We start from the raw sequence: 21253 nt of genomic DNA, 5'->3' as shown, positions 1-21253 counted from the left end.
CAAGTAACGAAAACTCATTCACAGTTTCCAGAGGTATTCCTTCGAATTGAAAATTTAATGATAAAGATTGTTTTTGATGAGGATGGAAAGTTATAATTTTAGTTTTAGAGAAGTTTATTTCAAGATTATGTTCGCTAAGCCAAGATTTTGTTTTTTGAATGATAGTGTTTAATTTATTATTTAGGTTATTATTGTCTTTAGAAGATGTAAGCAAAGAAATATCATCTGCAAATAAAACGCAATGTTCTGCCATTATTTTTGGGAGATCGTTTATGTAAATTAAGAATAAAAGACATCCTAGTACACTTCCTTGAGGGATAGATGCATTTATTATCTTTTTATCTGATCTAATATTTAAAATTTTGTTTGAGTTAAAATCAAAATATTCAATTTCTACTAGTTGTTCTCTGTTTTTTAGGTAAGAACTGAACCATTTATATGCATCACCACGGATGCCTATATTATATAATTTATTTAATAATATATCGTGTTGCACTTTGTCATACGCTTTAGTCATATCTAAAAGGATACCTATGGCGTATTTTTTATTATTTAGTATGTTTAAGACTTCATTCATATATTTAAAAACGGCTGTAATAGTTGATCTTTTTTTACGAAAACCGTTTTGACAGTCATCAAAAATGTTAAATTTTTCACAAAACTTATAAACGCGGTTGAACATTGCTCTTTCAAAAATTTTTGAAGCTGTGGGAAGCAAAGCAATTGGTCGATATTGATTTGGGTCAGTTTTATCGTTTTTTTTATGAATCGGTTTTGTAACTGTAATTTTTAAAAGTTCAGGGAATGTGCCCTCTTGGAAAGATTGGTTGATTAATAAGCAAATTGGTAAAGTTAGTTCTTCTGCGCATTGTCTATATAGAGAGTTTAGATTTACTAGTTTAGATTTAAATTTTGATATGTTATCATTACTGAAAATTCTTTTTTCTGAAAGCCATGTTACTTTTTTTGTCTGTTTTAGTAATTTTAATTTAATAACAGTTCCACTATGATCGGAAAATCCTAGTTTCTCTACCTTTGTTTGTATATTGTTACTGGAGAAATTTGTAAATATTAAATCTAGACAAGTTTCTGTGGTTGGTGTTACATGTGTGGGCTCATTAATATGTTGGATAAGTTTATGTTCTAACATTAAATCTATAAAAACGTTGGCTTTTAAACTATTGACTAGTACATTGATATTGAAATCTCCTCCTATAATTACTTTTAAATGTTTACAATTTTTTGTTATATATTTAAGTATTTGTTTTAGTTGGTCATTAAAAATATTTTCAGACTTTGAATTTCCGTTCCAGTACAATGATATAAGCAAAATGTTCTCCTTAGGTAATTCAGCAGCACATATTTCTAATGCATACTCTATTGACATATCAGTTATATCCTTCCTTTCAATAAATTCTATGTTATTTTGTAGAAGAATGCATGTACCACCTCCAGTGGTATTCTTTCTACAAAATGAGGCTGCTATTTTATAGCCACTTATATTTAATAATTGCAAAGTGTTTTCGTAAAGCCATGTTTCTGAAATGCATATAGCATTAAATTTAGGTTGTTGATCAACAAATGCTTCTAGTAGATCAATTTTGTTTTTAATACTTTGCATGTTTTGGAATAATATATTAAAATTGTGATCCATTTCCACGAAAGGAATGACTGGAGTCCTGTTGGTATCGAAAGTTGTTTCTGGTGTAGTTAGATCTTGTTTTATTGTCATGCTGGAAAGATGACCGAGTGTTGTTGTGCTCTTCTATAATATAGGTTTCTCCTTCTTCTCCTGACTTGACTTGTTTTCCTTGTATGTACAGTTTGTTGTCTCTTATTATTGCATGAAGTCCGTCTTTTCTAGCCTTAAGCATCTTTTCTCTTAGTTGTTTCCGTTCTTTTCTTTCTTTTTCTCCTAAATATTCTCCAATTGATAATTGTGTTCCTTCCAGGTAGTATTTATTTTCATGTATGTACTTAACCATTTTCTTGCTTAAAAGCTCAACTACGAGGGGACGGTTATTATTACGGTATTTTCCCACTCTATATGTATCTTCGATGGAATAAAATACATCTATATTCAGGTACTCACGGAGTATTTCCGTAATACGAGTGTTGAGATCATATTCGGTTTCCTTATAATATTCTGCTAATCCGTATATTACAAATTTCTTGTTGTCACTCTCTTTGTATACTGGTATCGTTTCAGGTATTTTATGTTGTAGTTGCTTAATTTCTTCTTTAAGATTGTTGTTTTCTTCTTGTATGCGTTTTATTTTCTCATTAATTTTTTCAATTTCTTGTTTTCTTTCATTGTTTTTTGAATTTAATGTATCAATGTCGCCTGCGATATCTTCTTTCAGTTTATTAATAGCTTTGTTTATTTCCAGTTGAATTGTATTCTGAATTTCTAGTATAATAGAAACATTGTTTTCTTTTAGTTTTTGTGTAACAGACAGACAGACAGACAGACAGACAGACAGACACAGTTACTTTCACATTTATAATATTGTTTATCATTGTTTTCTTCATTTTTAACATTGTTTTCTTTTAGTTTTTGAGTAACAGACAGACAGACAGACAGACAGACAGACAGACAGACAGACAGACAGACAGACACAGTTACTTTCACATTTATAATATTAGTTAGGATTAGGATTAGGATTTATTAAGTACTACAAATATAATAAATACGTGTGTATGTTTCCCGCAGGTACCTGGTGTGTGCACTCGCTGCGCCGCTGTGCTCCGCGCGGGATGACTTCTTCGGATCCACCAGATTCCCTAATGGTTAGTATTTTATTTGTGCTGCTATTTTATCACTCATAGAGATTAGCTGATTATCAGGTAGCCAACGCAGCACCATAATATACACTACTGCTTACTAAGGACGTTTACAGATAGAAAGCTGGAAACTTATACAGGATGTTGCGAAAAGAGTATACTAAGCCGAAACCTACGTGTGCGCCATGTTATGATATATGAGTTAGAATGTCATAATTCGCAAAAAAACTTTGTCGGTCTCTTTGAATTTTTGCAACACCCTATATGCCACGCATTTCTACTGTCCTAGAAGGTGTCTCCACACGGCGATATTAGCCCTTCGATGCGACTTGCGGTCCTTCAGTCTCAATTCACCTAAAGGTGGGCGAAAACATCGTCCGTAGCAAATCCATAGAACATTGTAGACACATTTAAATCTGACAATAAATAACTTTAAACATGGCGCGTACTAGTTGAAAGCGCAGAGTAATTGGCCGAACTGTTTGTTTCTATATAAGCATTGACGTGAGGCAAACTAAGGAGGGTTACTCTATACTGACGAAAAACAATCGAACGAGAGCTGTCGTGAAATCGGCGTGAAATATACAGAGAGATAGAGTCGGGGCTCGCGCAACAGCGCTCGGAAACTTAGTTTTTGGTCATATAGAGTGACCTCTCTACTCATGAGAGTCGTAAATCTTTCTAACAAATTTAATGTTCATTCAATTACTGCCGTTACAAGAACATTACTACAATGCGCTCTGCGGGTGGTGCGGTATGAGAATGACCAATTGCATAGGATGACCTTTCGTTGAAAGTGGCATAGATGAAAGGTTTTGTAGTTATAGAGTCCATAGGTAAGGAAAGATTCTGTTGGGGAAACGGAAAGAAATGAAACGTCCTGTAACCTTAAATAGATTTCATATTTCAGTCCCGTTAATATCATATTAAAATATTTGATGTGTCATCCTCACGAAACTATTAAAAAGCATTCCAACTCGAATATCATTAAAAATATTAAATTGAATCACGCAAACCAAAGAGCACAAGCTAATTAACATTAGCTTATCAAAGCAACCTCAAATAAACAAACAATGCTTTCATGTTTAGTAAATCATAACTCCAATTATATTTTATTACCAACTAGATGGAGTGTCAGTGCAAAAGAAACGTCTCGACAAATAACCCCCACTTCTACCACTAAGGGCCAGTTTTTTGATCCCTAGTTAACTCAACCATTGGTCAAAAATGGCAACCATTAGTTATAAACCATCAAAATTCGTATGCAGCTGTCATGCTTGACACGTCCTTTAACTAATGGTTAAAGTTGACCACGGATCAAAAAACTGGCCCTAAGCCTTTATTCCGGTTAGAAGATTTGAGACTTTAAATCCATTTGTACAGTGCTTGTCATAAAGTTGAACTCAAAAACGTTTGACAGTAAACCAAATGAGGACAGATTTTCCTTTGTTTTTATATTTGACACTCCATCGTGTTCGCATATTGTGATTCTAAGCTCATAGCGTAATAAACTGAAGTTAAATGCGCTTTTATTTTTACGCCACCAATAGAATAGAGACGATAACGTATGCTTGCAATTGTCTGCTTACAAAAGGTCCACAAGCCACAATGGAACGGAGTCGCTTCAGTATTTACAAGGAATGCAATGTAAATTCTTTATTCACAACCGGTCGTTGTACTATACGCGATCAATATAGGTTGTATAAATTGATAGCGGCGCGTTTACACACGACGAACGGTTGAAGCACTCGCAGACGGTGGTGCCGAGCATTCGGCTAAAAATTCAAAATTTTGTAGTTTACAGTAATGATAAATCCTATTCATAACATAAATTATCATTTTCATAATATTATAAATGAATTAATAGTTAGGTACTTACTTATTATTTATTTATTATCCTTTTACGGTGTGATAAGTAGTTTTTGTATTAGAAACGTGGGCTAGATTTTGTTCCTACTTTGCTTAAAACCTATGGGTAGTAATTTATAAGTAATTGTATTAGAAACAAAATTAACACCTTAATGGAACACTTGCAATCTGCATCTAGGAAATTGGCAATTATTTAACCTACCACTCACACTTTGATTAATACCCGAGAATCTCCACCTGTCCATATTGTACTAGTTGACACCGATAGGTTTAAAATGTATCTAAATCGGCTTCATTGTACATGTTACTGAAAAAACCCAAATTACGGTAAATCCTAAGATTTTATGGTAAAACCTAAGATTTACCAACTCATGATGGTAAAAGCTCGAATGATTTCACAATTCACTCTTTTACCACCATTCACTTGGTAAGTCTTAGGATTTACAAAAACATGTACGGGATAGCTTCCATTGATTTTACGTTGTGCACTTGCTGAGTGTGAGCATTTATATTTAACCCTTCTTTTACTTAACATACCGCTACTAAAGGTATACCAAATATATTAATTTAAAATCACTTCAATCTTAAGGCTCAACACCCCTGGGTGTTGACATTGTAAGTGTCATCTAAAATAAAATTTCCATATTGAATTCTTGACAGATGTGTGAAAAGTCAACGACTAATCCCTTGTTTTAATGGAACTGGGTGTTAATTATCTAACAGAGTATGCTGAAACTGGGCATACATCACAAATAATTTAAATGTTCTTTATTCGTCGATTGTAAACGCGCCAAACAGCCGCAGACACTGCGGCGTCTGACTACGTTACGCAATTGAAACACAATGGTGCGAGGTGTATATACACACGTAGTTACGTACGTACGTGTGTTCCACGAAACGTATTTAGTTACTTCCACTGAACGATGCTTTTTATTCCTTTGCCCAGTCATTAGCGTTTGCCGGCTTTGTTCACTTTTACGGACTCTTCAGCAACTTCATTATGTTGTTAAAGAACAATGCAACGGGGAAATTGCTTACGATCTACCTTTTGACGTGCAGCTAGCCATCAATATACGGGCATGCATTGTTAAACTGTCAGCCTCCGTTTGAGAATGCTTAGCAGGAACCATAACCTAACTGGCGGAAACTCACGTCCATTCATCGTATCTCAGCGTTGTCTCCTATTGTTGCAGAGGTTCCCGAATACGACTTGCTCCATGCGATAGGAGTGCCGTTCAGTAACCCGAAGATGCAGTACTTCGACGAGGGCCTCGACGGCTTCCCGGCTTACGGACTAAAGCCGGGTTCAGACATCAAATCGCCGTACCGACTGTTTATGCCCGAAAAGCTTTACGCGGAGTTCTCTCTAACAGCCACCGTGCGACCGGCGAACAAAGATGGCGGCTTTCTTTTCTCTGTCGTCAACCCTTTGGAGACAGTTGTGCAGCTAGGTGTGCAACTGATCCCGTCTGGGCCGGGGTTGACTAATATATCGTTACTGTATACGGATGCAAATATCTACGCGTTGTCGCAAACGATTGCTTCGTTCGTGGTCCCTTCGTTCGCGAGGAAGTGGAGCCGGTTTGCTTTGAGGGTGACGTCTGACAATGTGACGTTGTTTCTGAACTGTCACGAGTTCGACACGGTGACTGTTAGACGGAACCCGGCGGAGCTGGTGTTTGATTCTGCATCCACCCTGTATGTGGGGCAGGCCGGGCCACTGATCCGGGGCGCTTTCCATGTGAGTATTTTTTTGTTACTTAAGCAAATCTTTTTCTTTTATGTGCTATTCCGTGCAGCTAGAATAGTCTCTTATGTCAAATTACTTGTTAAAGCTGAAGGACTAGCACGGGGCACATTTAGTCAAAAGTTCTCAGTCCCGCTTGGTCTTGAGGCTAGGCGATGTGAGCGAGCGCGACGCAAAACTTGGGTCACGTCTTACTTTCGCCCCGTACTAACCTTTCTGGTATGACATGCATTTATGACATGAATTTATAAATATCACATTGATTGACGTTAATCGTTGAATCATCGATGAATTTCATACAAAGTAAACCAGCAGCTGAACTGTAAACCATGAACTATTTCAGTTCTGTCTATCATTTTTGTGTACCCAATATTATGGCATGTTTATCTTGGAACTAATGGAACTTTCTAAACGATATGTGAATAGAATAAACGTAACTGCTAAACTTTTCAGACTTTCCAAGTGTAAGTCATGAGAAATTATTCGAAAGCGAAATGTTTGCCAATAAAATGTTTCAAGATAAACATGTCAGTACATCGTAGAGATGTGTTTTTCGAAAATATTTTTATCTAAATGTTATTGAATGTGAAATCTTCGCGACACTGTAAATAGTAAAACTTTTTTACCCGACTGCCGAAGGAAGAGGGTAATGTTTTTCGATTGTATGTTAGTATGTATGTATGTTTGTCTGTTTCTTTGTTCCCTCCTGTAGCCTAAACGGCTTATAGCCTATCGTTAGAAGCGTATTGATTGCGCGATGGTTATAGGCGGGGACCAACTTGACCGGCACACAAGGTACACCTATTTAAGTCACATTCAGCTAAATGGTGAACCCTCTGCTGGTCCCCGCCTGCGATACTTTCCATTAACATTGGGGCTTGTTTTCATATTTTTAGCGTGCAGTCGGGTGTTTTGATTGTTTATAATTATTATTTTTTTATTTAAATAAGTTATCAGCGCTTTCTACGGAGCTCTGATCAATAAACCATATTTTTTAAAAACAACAATCATTTTAGAGTGTTCCAAAACTCTTCAAATCGACAACCTATTAAAAATCAGTTTACTAAATCGCTTAATCTCTACAAAACAGGTAATAGATGAGATAACTGCTGATATCCGAACTGTGAAAACTACACAGAAAGCAAGTTGTGCTTACTCTGCAACAGTATCTGAAAACTTGAATTTATATTCCTGTTTGTTATCTGGAAATAATACTTTTAACCGCTTGTTTGGTCCCGACAAACATACACAATTGAAATAAAACTGTATTGATGAATAAACACATGACTTATATATAATAAAAAAGTACTCATATTGTGCTCAACTACTACTTTTATAATCATAACTTTATATTACACTCTTTCATACTTAGTAAAATAACAAACAATAACAACTTATTGCATACTTCTTCCTCTACATATACCCTGAAAGTAGTAAAACTATTTCATGCCACATTTCTCGCACAATACTTACTTCGTCCATCCATCATAGTCAACATTTTCGTATCAAATATGCCTTTACAGCCCTTGTGCCGTCACAAGGGGACGGCTCTCTGTCCCGGCCCGTTTATCGCATACCTTCCCGAACAAAGCGTTGGCCCAAAGCTTAGATGAACAATATACGTACATGATGGTGTGTCACATACAAATACAAAGCAGAAATATTTTAGCATTTTCTTTACTGTCAAACAGTTTTAAGTTCAACGTAATTACAACCATTGTACCAATGAATAAAGTCACAAATCTTCTTTATGAAGTAATTCATATTAAGTGCTTAGTGGTGGAAGTAAGGTGTAGATTGTCGAGACTCTTTTGCACTGACTCTTCATCTTCGTTTTAATATAATATTGTTAATCTAAGGCCGAAACAGCTAAAGAAAATTTTGCAACAGTACCGAATAATTTCCACTCAGCCTTAGAGTCTAAGTACTGAATAATAGAAGTAAATTTTGTTTACCACGGGTGTGCTTACTTGCTTAGTGTGTGAGTACCATACGTTGAAATTTACGTGCTGTACGGAATTCGCCTTCCTCGGAATTCGGATGGAATATTTTGCCGGAATGACATATTTAACTTGGATACTGTAAGGGGATGCTTGGAACACAATGTTAATAGGAAACCAACTCTTTTCAGCCAGACGGGTGTACTTAGGATGCGTTTTGAGACGAAATCTTTACAAAACATTATCATTAGCTTTAAACTTTCTGTATATTGTCAATGAGTCCCTAAATACTTGGCAAACTTTGGTGAACAAAACCTCGCAGCCGCAGCCCAGCACAAATTGCACCAAAAGGCTTTCTTGTATAACGAACAAACGTTAAGCAGCGGGTCTTACTAAGCTTAACGAGAGTAAACTTTATCAGCGCCCAGCCAAGAATCAGTAACCCAGCCCACTGCACTATTCTGATCAGGAAATCGATGCTACAGCGATAGTGTTACGACACTGTTAGCGGGAAAATAGTGCCGCCCCCTCGCCATTGTCGATTTGAACAAATATTTTCATTTAATTTCCTGCTTGATATTGATTGTAAGTCACAGGAAGGCCCTTTGTACTAATAGTCTCCTATTAGCAACCACAAAAACAACAATCTAGGTGGTAAGTTTAATCAACTTACTATAAACCTTAATTACAAAATCTCGTACACTTTTAGCGATCTTAATTAATGTAAATCTGAATCTAAATTCAGTCTAACTACATATATTATAGGACCTAGGAACATAGATATGAAGGTATACTCGCGAGCAATGAAAAAGTACCAGCTGTATTTCAAATTTCAATATGACACTGAAACTTTTTCATTGCTCTGTACTTTATTATGTACCTTCTGTCTTGTTTTCAGTATTTTACCAACTTACTGTCGATGAGAAATCATGTATAGTCGCGGAAATTGATCATGAAACTTATTTCCGCAGTCATCACTCCTGTATTCATGTGAATGTACCAACCTTTTCCATTTTGTTTTTTTTTAAAGAGAGATATTCATAAAATAAATATCTCTTACTTAATACTCTGAAATGGTTAACGTTTAGATCATCTAATTTAAAAAGGTAGTCAGTTAAAGAAATACGTATATCATTATTGTATTTAATTATATTTATTTCACACCCGAGGTGAATGAAGGGTTTAAATTATATTTTTTTACATGTATGACGTAAATTTTTGGATACGTAATAAGGCTGCATTTTTTATGTTTGTCCATTTAACCCCTATCTGTCGGACTAGAACATCTCAGGTGCACAAAACCCAGTTTAAACTTTCTTAAGTCGTAAAGGCGAGTTTAGCTAGAACAATGGCGGCGCTAGAATTGTTTAGTTTTAAGACAGTTGAAGCCGTTCTGTTTTGTATAGCCACGTAATTCCCTTTTGTAATACGATTGTGCCTTACTCGGCATCTTACGTTTTTTTCTGAAATATAACATTAAAATTGTCTTTTTATAAAAATAAATGGAGACTTATGTAAGGATGACCGTATGCTGAAAATATACGAAGTATTAAATACACCATACGTGTAGGATGTAGCTTACCTCAACAACAAAAAAGAAGTTAACATGAAACATCTTGAAACAAATCTAAAATCAGACTTTTTACATAAGAATAGAAAGTACTTTTCTCGAGACTACGTAACCTTTGTCAGGGAACATAATAATAGTTAAATGTTTTTCTCAAGCATTTCACATTTCTGTCGCGAGTCGCGACTAACATAATTATCCCATGGGGACAGTTAAAAAAAAACTCGGAGGGGTCTCATGAAATCACGGCTTTGTTGAAACGTGATAAAGTTGTGATTAGCTTAGTCTCTGTATCCGGAACTTCACATTCGTTGATTCACCCAGAGTAGGGTGCCTGAAACTGGCAGTTTACAATAATCACGTGATTACGATTCTTACAAATGTATAACATGGTTTAATTAAATCCATTGGCAAAAAAGATCGAAAATTCTTACGCTTATTTTCACACAGGGACTTTATCACACTAGAAGTTATTATCAGGTGAAGGATAAAGGAAATAAAATTACCATAGACTAGTAGTCTATGAAATAACTAAGGGCAGCCTTCAAGTGGTTCTATGCTGTAAGCTAGGCCACAGACCAACCATTACCATTATCCCTGTGGCCGACTGTACAAGACTAAAAGAGCTGATACATCGTGTTTTGTAAACCCACCAGGGAATTACCGTGTTCGTACGTACGGATATTTTCCGATACCTACAATATTGTTTGTTACACTACTTTACTTCTGGCAACAATACCTTTTACTTATTCTGGCTCTGGAGTGTAGTAGCGGGGATAAATCTTCTTATTTTTGTTCAGTTTATTTTACTTCGTGGAAAGTGTAAGAAAAATATCAATACTGAAATATAAAGCTTAACATAATAGCTAGAACCTATATAATATCGTTGTAAATGTATATAAACGATTATATTGTGCAATTAGTTTATGGTTGTAACTTTTTGTCACATTTATATAACTTCTTCATATATTGATTATAAAACTGCACATCTGACCTAATAGGTACTTAGTAAAACAGTTTACAGATAAGTATTTTTTTATATTTTATCTACAAAAGTTTATCATGTAACATGTAAGACTGTAAGACTCGTGGGCTAACACTTGAGCCTATGTTATTCTACGCTCAACTATACCTGCACAACACGCATTCTTAACTTCTCAACCTTTCACAAAAGCGTTTCCATCTTAGATTAACAATATACGAACAAGATGGTGGTGGCACATCCAAAAACAAAGCAAAAAAACTGTCCGCATTTTATTTACTGTCAAAGCGTTTAAATTTCAACCTGATGACCACCAATGAATGAAGTCGCAAATCTTATATAATACTAGCTGTTCCCGCGCGCTTCGCTTCGCCTTTAAAAGTTTTCCCGTGGGAATTCCGGGATAAAAAGTAATAAATAAAAACTATGTTCTTTCCCAGGGTCTAGACCGTATGTATACCAAATTTCATTCAAATCCGTTCAGTAGTTTTGGCGTGAAAGAGTAACAGACAGACAGGCAGACAGACAGACAGACAGACAGACACAGTTACTTTCGCATTTATTAGGATTAATTATTATTAATTAGGATTACTAATTAAAAATAAGAGCTCATTATGAGAAGTGGAGAGTTCTTTGACGAGATGTTTTCCACTGACACTCCATCTATTTCGTATTAAAACATCATTGGTGTCCATATTTCCGGCTCCCTAGAACCGTAGTCTGTGTAATCTGTATTTCCAGACTACCTTGTTGTGTATCGTTTAGAGCGCCGTGGGGTCGCCCACTTGACTTGCCAGTTGAGCGTGGGGCGCCCTCTTCAGACGGCCATAGTTCACGTGCGTGTTTTGTGTTCTCATCTCAGATGTTGTGTGTAAAATAAAAGGAGGGTTGGTAGAAAAAGGTTACTTGGTTTTTTTTTCATGTGTCTACAGTACAAATATAAAGTCCAGACATTAAAGAGTGCGATTTTGCAGAGCCTTTTTATCATTATCAGTTATTTACTTACATTAACATACACACACGCACTCACGCCTTGTACTAATGTACTCCCTTGCGGGGTAGGCAGAGGTGCATTGCTGCACCCACTTTTCGCCAGAGTGTTATGTTAGTCCCAATGTAATAGGGGGCGGGCCTATTGCCATTTTACGGGCACATCCAAGACCCGAGAACAAATATCTGTTTAAACAAATATCTGCCCCAGCCGGGAATCGAACCCGGGACCATCGGCTCAGTAGTCAGGGTCACTAACCACTACGCCATTCAATCGTCGTTAACATACATTAAAAAAAAATACCGCAAAGCAAGGGGTTTTTAAAGGATTTGTCCTTTAATAAATAAAATACATCGATTAAATACGGTCTGTAACAATAATTTAGGATCCACTTCCGTTTTCAGGACTGTATAGTTTTACTGTAAGTACCTACCTATTTATTTTCGGAGATTTGGTGTGAATAGTTACCTATGTTAGGTATAATTTTAGTAAGGAAGGATAGTGTCGTGGTTTTGAATGTGACATTATGTCACACTAGTGGATGAATGATTACGGACAGGGGATGATTATAATGAGTTTTTTAAGTAAGAAAGGTTAATGGGTGTGGGTTTCATTTGCGTCACTATTAAAGATACTAAATCATAAACTTACGAATGAACTCGATTATTTTTCCCAACCGTACCCTCTGTAAGTTTCATGAATACGTAAGTGGTGGGTGGTGGTTTTACTTTCACATTACGGCTTTCAAGATCTGTCGCACATGGTAATTGGATAGGTTACGGTGGAGTCATCGGCTATTCTGCCTAAATTAAGTAGGTAAGTTAGATTATCTACGAATTAAGAAGGTTTAATCAAACTTTTTACGATACTATGCTCCAATTTCTCCATAGTCGGTCAGATCGTAACCAGGGAAAGGTTGATCAAATTGTACGTCATCTCCATATTAAATACTTGACAGATGTGTCAAAAGTCAAGCAATAAACCCTGGTTATGCTCTAACCCACTATGGAGAAATTGGCACTAAAGGTATATTGGGTTGATGTCAAGAGTAATCAATAAAAGTTAAAATAAATTAATAATAAATAGGTTTATATTAAATTTCTGTTTACTTTTAGCGCCACCAATGTCATTATAACAATGACGATTACTTCTAAAAAACAAAGGGCTGGATAGGTAGGTACTACAAGATAATATGGACGAAATTCCTTAGTGTAAAGTTCTAATGGGTGAAAGGAAGCTCATCCGCTTCCAAAATAATGTAAACAGTCTTAACTATACGTCATAACTGTTTGTAACTACAGGAATGTCAATATAAATTTCAAAAACATAAATACACTTTCTATTTCCTGCCAGATAATACACAAAACATTTTCAAACGCCACCTATCCAACACCAGTAAAGGGTGAATAAGGGCGAGAAATCCTTCAGAAACGTCATGTCGCACCAGATTTCAGACGCACTTCATTTCAATATTCTTCTTTATGCACCTTTCCATCATAACCTGGCCTCTCTGTAAGCTAAACTGACCCGTAAGTTTACAGCATCAAGGAACAGGGCAGGTCAGGAACACTGGCCGGTTGACAGGATTGGTTTTGAAGCCATGAGTGAAGGATTAAAAATGCAGAGTCCTCGAGTTGTGACGGCCGGTTCTGTTTCATTCGCAACGTGGTTTTAAGTTGTTTTTGGAATGGCATTTTCCAATTTCAAATTTAAATTTCGAAGCGACTTTGATGTTGCCAACGGTCAGAAAGTAGTTAACACAAAGTAAAAGTGGGTGTTAAAACTTAAGTGCGTTATTATTTCAATGCATTTGGTTGAAAATAGGTGATAGGAGTTAAAACTTTAATTTCAGAATAAATAATTATAAGCTACTACTACCTACTTTCATTTTCTTCTCCTATTTTTCCTTAGGTAAATAAAATAAGTTTTCTTGTCATGTAGCAACCATTAATAATGTAATGTCAGTCATTAAGGTTAACGGTTGTTTATGGGTCATATAAGGATTTGCATTATTCATTAAAGAAACATAAAGCCGTTAGTTGGTAGTTAAAAAGTCTTGAGGCTCGTAAATAATTAAAAAGCTAATTTCATTTAAAACCTACTTTTAATGTTAATAAAACTTCTTAATAATATTTTACTTATTAACAATATTTGAAAAACTTATTAATGCCCATAGGACACTTCACTGCGTCACATACGCCTATTGGGTATGCTTTTCTATAACATAATTTTACTTAAAAACTACAAAACCGAACCTACCTGTCGCCCACGAGTTTCGCTTCACTTTAGAAGGTTTTTCTGAGGAATTCCCGGAATCAATTTACAATAAAAACTCATTTTCCTGGCGACCGATTTTCCGAAACAAAGCCTTATAGTATACTGAAGAACAAGCATCATAACAAGGAATTAGTTGGGGGCTTTTGACACTTCTGTCAAAAAATTTAAATGGAAATGACGTATAATAAAATTTAATGTAACAGGGTGATAGTGATCTACTTAACAGACTATGGTGAAACTAGTCATAATTACTGCGACTTCGGATTTGGTGCTGACACATTATAGCACAAACCTATAAGTATATACAAATACCGAGATTCACATTTGGATTTTCCCAATACATCTGGGCAAAGAGTGCGCCGGCACGTTGCTTCGCTGCCATCATTCAGCGCGGGCGAGTTCGACGTGATTCCAATCCGGCTGATGACGAACTGCTGATAGAGGTGCAAATGTGGCAGTGTGATAGCTTTGCTAGTTGGGGAAGAGTTATTTAACCTCTGACAGAAAAAAAGGATTATAAGTTTAGCGTGTCTGTGTATCTGTGTACGGTAGCGTAGCAATCCAAGTGAGCTCTTATTTTGAATAAGGTAGTTCGGTTTGGCATTAAACAAACTGCAGACAGAAGTTGGTTTTGTTTTTGTATGTGACACTAACTTTCTAACTTTATTTTTCGTTAGTCAAGTAATGCAATTATTTATGTACCCAAACTGCCTTTAAACTCATCTGGCTGTATTATAGATAAGTTTATGTCAGTAAAGGCTGTATCATTAAGTTTTCTAATGTGTGGGAGGCACTAACGCTTTCAATCATTATGACAACTCCTAATTTGAATGTAAGTATCGCCTTTAGTCTGCCTTAATATGCCTTAAGGCAAATGGCTACTCTGACATAGGCTAACATTTATGAAATGAAATTAAATACTTTATTCGACGTAAGACGATAAGTAGCTACTTATACTTAGGGCCTGTTTCACAATGTCTGGATATTGGCTACCTGTTGCATAAAAGACATGCTGTCACACTCTGTAATTTTGTTTCAGACAGTGACACTTTATCCCACTGGTAATCATATCCAGTATCCAGACATTGTGATACAGGCCCTCAAACATTTTTGTGCAATTTTTAAATTTATTATTCAAGTAGCAAGCTTTCGAATAATTCGCTTACCAAAAATGTGAGTAAGTATTTTGAATGCGAGCAGCACGCCACATAAATGTTCACATTAGGCATTCCGCCCGAACTGAAAGAAAACTGTTTGCTCGATATGCAACTCGATAAGTCAACGACAGTCGCCGATATTGCACAAGTAGTTACTTTACTGCGGTCAGTACAATCGCCGACGAAATTCAAAACGGAAAGTAATAAAATATATAAATATTGTTTTCTATATAATAAGTCGCCTAGTTTTTTCCATCGATTAAAGGTTAGCATATATCTTTAACGTAAGTATCTGCTCAAACGAATTGTCATAAATGAATGGAGAAAAGGCGACGGCAATACCCCAAGATTTATCGTTACTGAGGGCAACTGCCATTGTTTTAATTCATAATTTATGTATTTATTTACTTACCTTCCTCACATAGCCACTACTACTGCCTATCTGTCGGTGTAGAGGATTTTTCGTGTAAAACCTGAAATTTTAGCTGTCCAAAAGCTCCTAGCTCCGCCGCTGCCTCCTTCTGCCTCCAAGGGCCGCATTCGTATCGCAAAGTGCAAATTGGTTTGCACATATTATTACTGCGTCTCTTTGCGAGTGCAGATTGTCTATCCACTGATTATGTACTGCACCCGAATACAAACGGGGAATTTAAATTATTCAAACCCGTATCTTGCATGTAAATGAATTCGTTTGCGAACGAGCCCGGTACGAGTGTGATGGTGGGACGGTTTTTTTTTTTTTTTCGTTGAAAGGCATGGCTCAGTGGGCATAATTATACAAAGGTGGAATTATCGTGCGTATTTGTAGCATTTTTTTTTTATGTAAGCATACCTAAAAATAAATTGAATTTTGTATAGTAAAGTCCTAAAGTTTATTCCATGACATACAAGATAAACTTAGGTAATGGCACTTCCCAACTTCAATATAGGAAAGGCAATAAAAAAAATATGAAATAAAGATTGTGCTGAAATATAAAATAGTCTGCACTGTGCAATATAAAAACTATCCACAACACTAACCTAGGTACCTGAGGTATAAAAATAGACCATGCATTAAATACACCCTCGTAACTATTTTTATAGCGACAGTACCTTTGTACTAAAAGTCTTGCCACGTTCTGTGTCCACGGGTTAGAATTCTTTTAACTGGTGCTACAAATTGTAGGTAGAATTTATTGTGAGTAAAATAAGTTGTACCAGCTACTGAAAGAGATGGCAGATTTTCATTTGAAGATATTTGACCATTGCGTTTATTAGAAAACTTAATAACTCCTATATACCTAAGTATCTATATCTCAACCGTAAAAGTGTGAAAGAAATAAACCATACAATCCTAATAACAGTCATCATCACTGACGCCGCATTTATAACTATTAGCTACAGCTATAGATGCTGTAACCTAACCAACGTTAAAAAAACTGCGACATTCAACACTAAAAGTTATATAACTTTTGAATGGCTAAGCTGATTTTATATATCTAAGAACACTCGGGGTAACATTGCCTATGACCCTAAAAAACAAATCGAAATACTAATATGTTCAGCAGTTTGGGAGCTGCGCTACTACAGATACACACATGTAGACACGTTCAACTTATAACACCCCTCATTTCCGTTGATAGTAAAAATTTGTGCCTTCTATCGTCGAAGCGTATTCATATCTAGGTGTATAGCGACAGATTCTTCGTCATCAAAGCGTATTCAAAGCGACACTGATGCATAAGCGAGAGAATAGGCCGCCCGCCCGCCCAGCTAACACAGGGCGTAGTACCACCTGGCGCGTGCTACAATTAACTTGCACTTTCCACCGCCTCCCACCGATGTTCTGTTTTATGGCCTTGTTTATCTTACAATGGGAATATTTTATTTTCTGTCTATTTGCCAAGAACACACCGTGGAAACTCGGCCACATCTCAGTCTGGGTCGGTCGGCTGGATAGCGCGCACGTTGTCCGAAATATACACAGTATACAGTGGAATATACAACCCCCATAATAAAAAATAAAAAGTTCAACCTTCTTACGCGTTCGAACTCCTTGGTTCATTTGTTTTTCGTTTCTCGGCTGCCAGGGTCAAAGGAGTTCCAAGGTTAAAAAGGATGCAGCTGATAACTTTTTAATTAGTTAGGAGGTAAAGGTGTAAAGTGTCGTTCAGTTCGTCTATTGTGATATGGTGGTGTAAGATTGACGTAGGCGCGACGAGTGATGACGCGAGTGACGAGTGACGTGACGTTGCATAGTAATCGGGGACCGAAGTGACATGCGTTTGTTTACCTACTATAGATACTCGTGTGTAGCCTGGTTATATCCGTTGAGTTTTGATCTGTATTCGCTTTTATTTCACGTGACTACTAGTTTTCTGCTTCCCTATTCCGCTAAATAACCTTCCATCGCAGCCATCTTTTGTTAAGTTACCACCATACTTATCAAGTTATAACCACAAACTTTTACTAACTGATACTATTTACAGGCCTCATAAAGTCACCGAAGTCATTTTTATTTTCTTTACAAATATAGACTCACCCCATTATGTACAATATTAATGAAAGCAATTAAACAACAACAAAAAGTTTAAAAAAATATGCAAAACTGCTTATTAGTAGGTACCTACTAGAAGTAGAGCAACTAAAAAAACTTTTATTCCATCATTATTTATCCACAATCATTGATTAAATAAAACAGATACCTACCATCGAATCCAAACAAAACCTCGACCTACATGTTTCTCTGCAACAAAATCCTCTTTTTTCTATTTCAAATTTAGAACAAATTATTTTCTAATCGCTCTTTTTTTCTATTTCAAATTTAGAACACGTTACTGGCTGATAATCCGCTGCTATCGATTAGCGATGGGAGTAAAGCTCGTATCTCCGGCCTACTTGTAGGATTGCGAGGTCACGCCGCCAGACTGGTCGTCGCCAACGATATTGAGCTGTAGCGATGTCAGATACGCGCTCTGTTCACAGTTGAGTTTGAAATTTCAGATTTGGAATTGGAATCGCTGGCGGTTTTGCACGTTAGATCTTTTTGGAGATAGCGCAGAATAATAACTGTGATAGTGGAACTGGCTGTTTGCTAGAATATACTCTGATATTAACTGATTTTAATTTAACTGTGTTGTAAATAAGTCACTTCCTTTCACAGTAACTTTACTTAGCCACAAACATCCATGTACTTATCAAAATTATTACTCCCCTTTTTCTCGATCGAGGGTTGAATACCACGTGGGTACATAGTGTAAGTTTCGGTTACTCTCAAAAGAAATTTTTTGCGTTTTCGTTCCACACAAGTAGCTATGTATTGTATCCTATCTCGGGTGATAAGTACCTACGAGTATGATTCATTCACACATTGCTACATTTGCATAAATACTTTCAAAATGAACTACCTATTTAGTTAGGTTCCTATTTCTAAGAAAGTATCTATTTTAACACTGACTGCATCGATTTTACTCAAATAGCATTCCACGTTAGAAATGTTTAGGCGGAGTCTGAGAAATGTTTGTCTAAAGAATTATCACGTAACTCGTGGGTACAATTAGTTTTATACCTCACTAGCTGTTCCCGCGCGCTTCGCTTCGCCTTAATAAGTTTCCCGCGGGAATTCCGGGATAAAAAGTAGCCTATGTTCTTTCCCAGGGTCTAGAGTAGTCTAGACCATATGTATACCAAATTTCATTCAAATCTGTTCAGTAGTTTTGGCGTGAAAGAGTGACAGACAGACACAGTTACTTTCCCATTTATAATATTAGTTAGGATTAGTTAGGATAATTCTGCATCAGGCTCAATTACTTAGCATCCTTGGGCATCGTTTTGATCTCCCGGAATCCGCCCAACTCTGTGTCACAGACTCACAGGATTAAAAAGTTCACTGTTTGTGGCGGATTGAAAACTTTCTACTTAATCTACTGCGATATTCGCTGTGGTCTCACAACTTTTCACAATTCCACACTTGCGATGTATCAATGTGTGCTAAATTGTTAATATAAAAACATCTGTAGCAGCCTAAGGGCTGCGTTTCCAGTCGACAAACTGCCCACGCGTTACTAGGCGCAGCTAGTGCAAAATGGTAGGTACACTGTACCTTTTCTAAAATGTATCAGTAGTATTGTGGTTGTGTATCCTCTCTGGGGGGTCACTCCACAGGCTGTTGCAACAAGGGTAAGTGTATATACTAAGCCGAAACCTACGCATGCAGCATTTTATTATCTAAGCCCGAAAACATGCTGCACAGTGTGGAGTTGCACACGTAGGTTTCGGCTTAGCATACCATTTTTTAAATACTCTGTAGGTATAAGACGAAAAACTAAGTTTCGGATCGCTGCTGTGCGAGCCCCGATCATAGACTAATTTAGTCTATGCCCCGATGTGTTACACGTGCCGAGAGCACGACAGCTCTCGTTCGTTAGTTTTTCGCCAGTATAGAGTGACCCTCCTGGACCATTACTTACACTTGTCCAAAATTAATAATGCACATGCAGATCTTCACACCTGAATCATTAAATCGTAAGAGCCTTAAAAAAACACTTGCATTTTGCACCTTGTTCGAAAGAGATAGGAGTCAATATCATGTGTCACATAATCGAAAACAACCGATCTGTCAAAGATTTCTATGCGCATTATCAATTTTGGAGCACTGTACCATCCGTGCCAAACAGCATTGCGGCTGCGGCGTTTTATTTGTTTGTTGTTTGTCTGTCCATGTGCTGTCTAGTAAGCTGTTATTTAAGCACAAGCATAGAGGTATGGGCTATATTTCTCTCAATAGGTGGGTATCTGGTAATATATTATTTTAATTGATACCTACTTAATTATACACAAACCCTAATTGATTAAATATTTTTCGATTCAACTATCAATCGTTTGACGGTTAAGCCCCAATTTCACCATAGTCTGTTAGATCATTAACATCTCTGTCAAAGTCAAAGTCAAAGTGTAATGTTTTTATTCATCTAACTGTTTTTATTCTTTAACATATTTAAAAATCAAAGTATTTGCACTGGGTACAATCCTAACTAATATTATAAATGCGAAAGTAACTGTGTCTGTCTGTCTGTCTGTTACTCTTTCACGTTAAAACTACTGAACGGATTTGAATGAAATTTGGTATACATACGTTCTAGATCCTGGGAATGAACATAGGCTACTTTTTATCCCGGAATTCCCACGGGAAAACTTTTTTAGGGCAAAGCGAAGCGCGCGGGAACAGCTAGTAGATAATATACAAAGTTATCTTTTGCTGACTCTACAGTGGGTTGCCTGTCTATTGAATGCTAGTAGAGCGCCTTTTATGGAAAGATAACACCAGCTCGGAACGCTAACAGTTTGCACTACATTATAGTATCGGCACTGCCATCTATTGTGATATTTTTACACGAGTACGATGCAAAAACATACTCGTAGCTTTATTTTATTGATCCTTTTGACATGACTGTGCATCTATTCTACTGAATCACCAATCTTACACATTAAGGTTGACTTGCACCAAACGTATTAAATCTATTGCTCCCTTGCTTTGCAAATATACTGTGAGAGCAAGGCATCAATAGATTTAAATGTGATTAAATGTATATTATTGCTAAGGGTGACATGCATCAAACATAACAAGCAAAAGGTACATGGAACAGAGGTACCAACCTATGTTATCAGTTATTATGGTTAAAGCAGATGTAACTGTAAAACTAGTTAGGTAAATTTAGTTTTTCCTACAATACAAAATTATCAAAGCGCAAGTTTTTTTTAATATAGCCTACTCGTTTTCCCACTGCTGGGCAAAGGCCTCCCCTTTTATCTTCCACACCTTTCTACCTATCTATTTGCAGGTGTACTTAAAAAAACCGGCCAAGTGCGAGTCGGGCTCGCGCACAAAGGGTTCCGTAGCACAATAACTTAACCAAAATTACAGTTAAATCAACCTATCTCAAAAACTATAAGAGATACTT

At 36.5% G+C, this 21253-nt stretch overlaps 1 protein-coding gene across 1 annotated transcript in view; it reads left to right on the top strand.

Moving 5' to 3' along the window:
* LOC105398540 (collagen alpha-1(XV) chain) overlaps positions 1-21253 on the top strand; it is a 150914-nt gene that overhangs the window by 75301 nt on the left and 54360 nt on the right. Inside the window, exons 2-3 of the mRNA XM_048631690.1 lie at positions 2714-2790; positions 5847-6394. Of these exons, the coding sequence (XP_048487647.1) occupies positions 2714-2790; positions 5847-6394 (625 nt within the window). The remainder of the gene's footprint in view (positions 1-2713; positions 2791-5846; positions 6395-21253) is intronic.

The sequence above is a fragment of the Plutella xylostella genome, chromosome 29 (genome assembly GCF_932276165.1).
Source record: "Plutella xylostella chromosome 29, ilPluXylo3.1, whole genome shotgun sequence".
Taxonomy (NCBI): domain Eukaryota; kingdom Metazoa; phylum Arthropoda; class Insecta; order Lepidoptera; family Plutellidae; genus Plutella; species Plutella xylostella.
The sequence above is the reverse complement of the archived record's forward strand: the minus strand, read 5'-3'. Positions and strand labels throughout refer to the sequence as shown.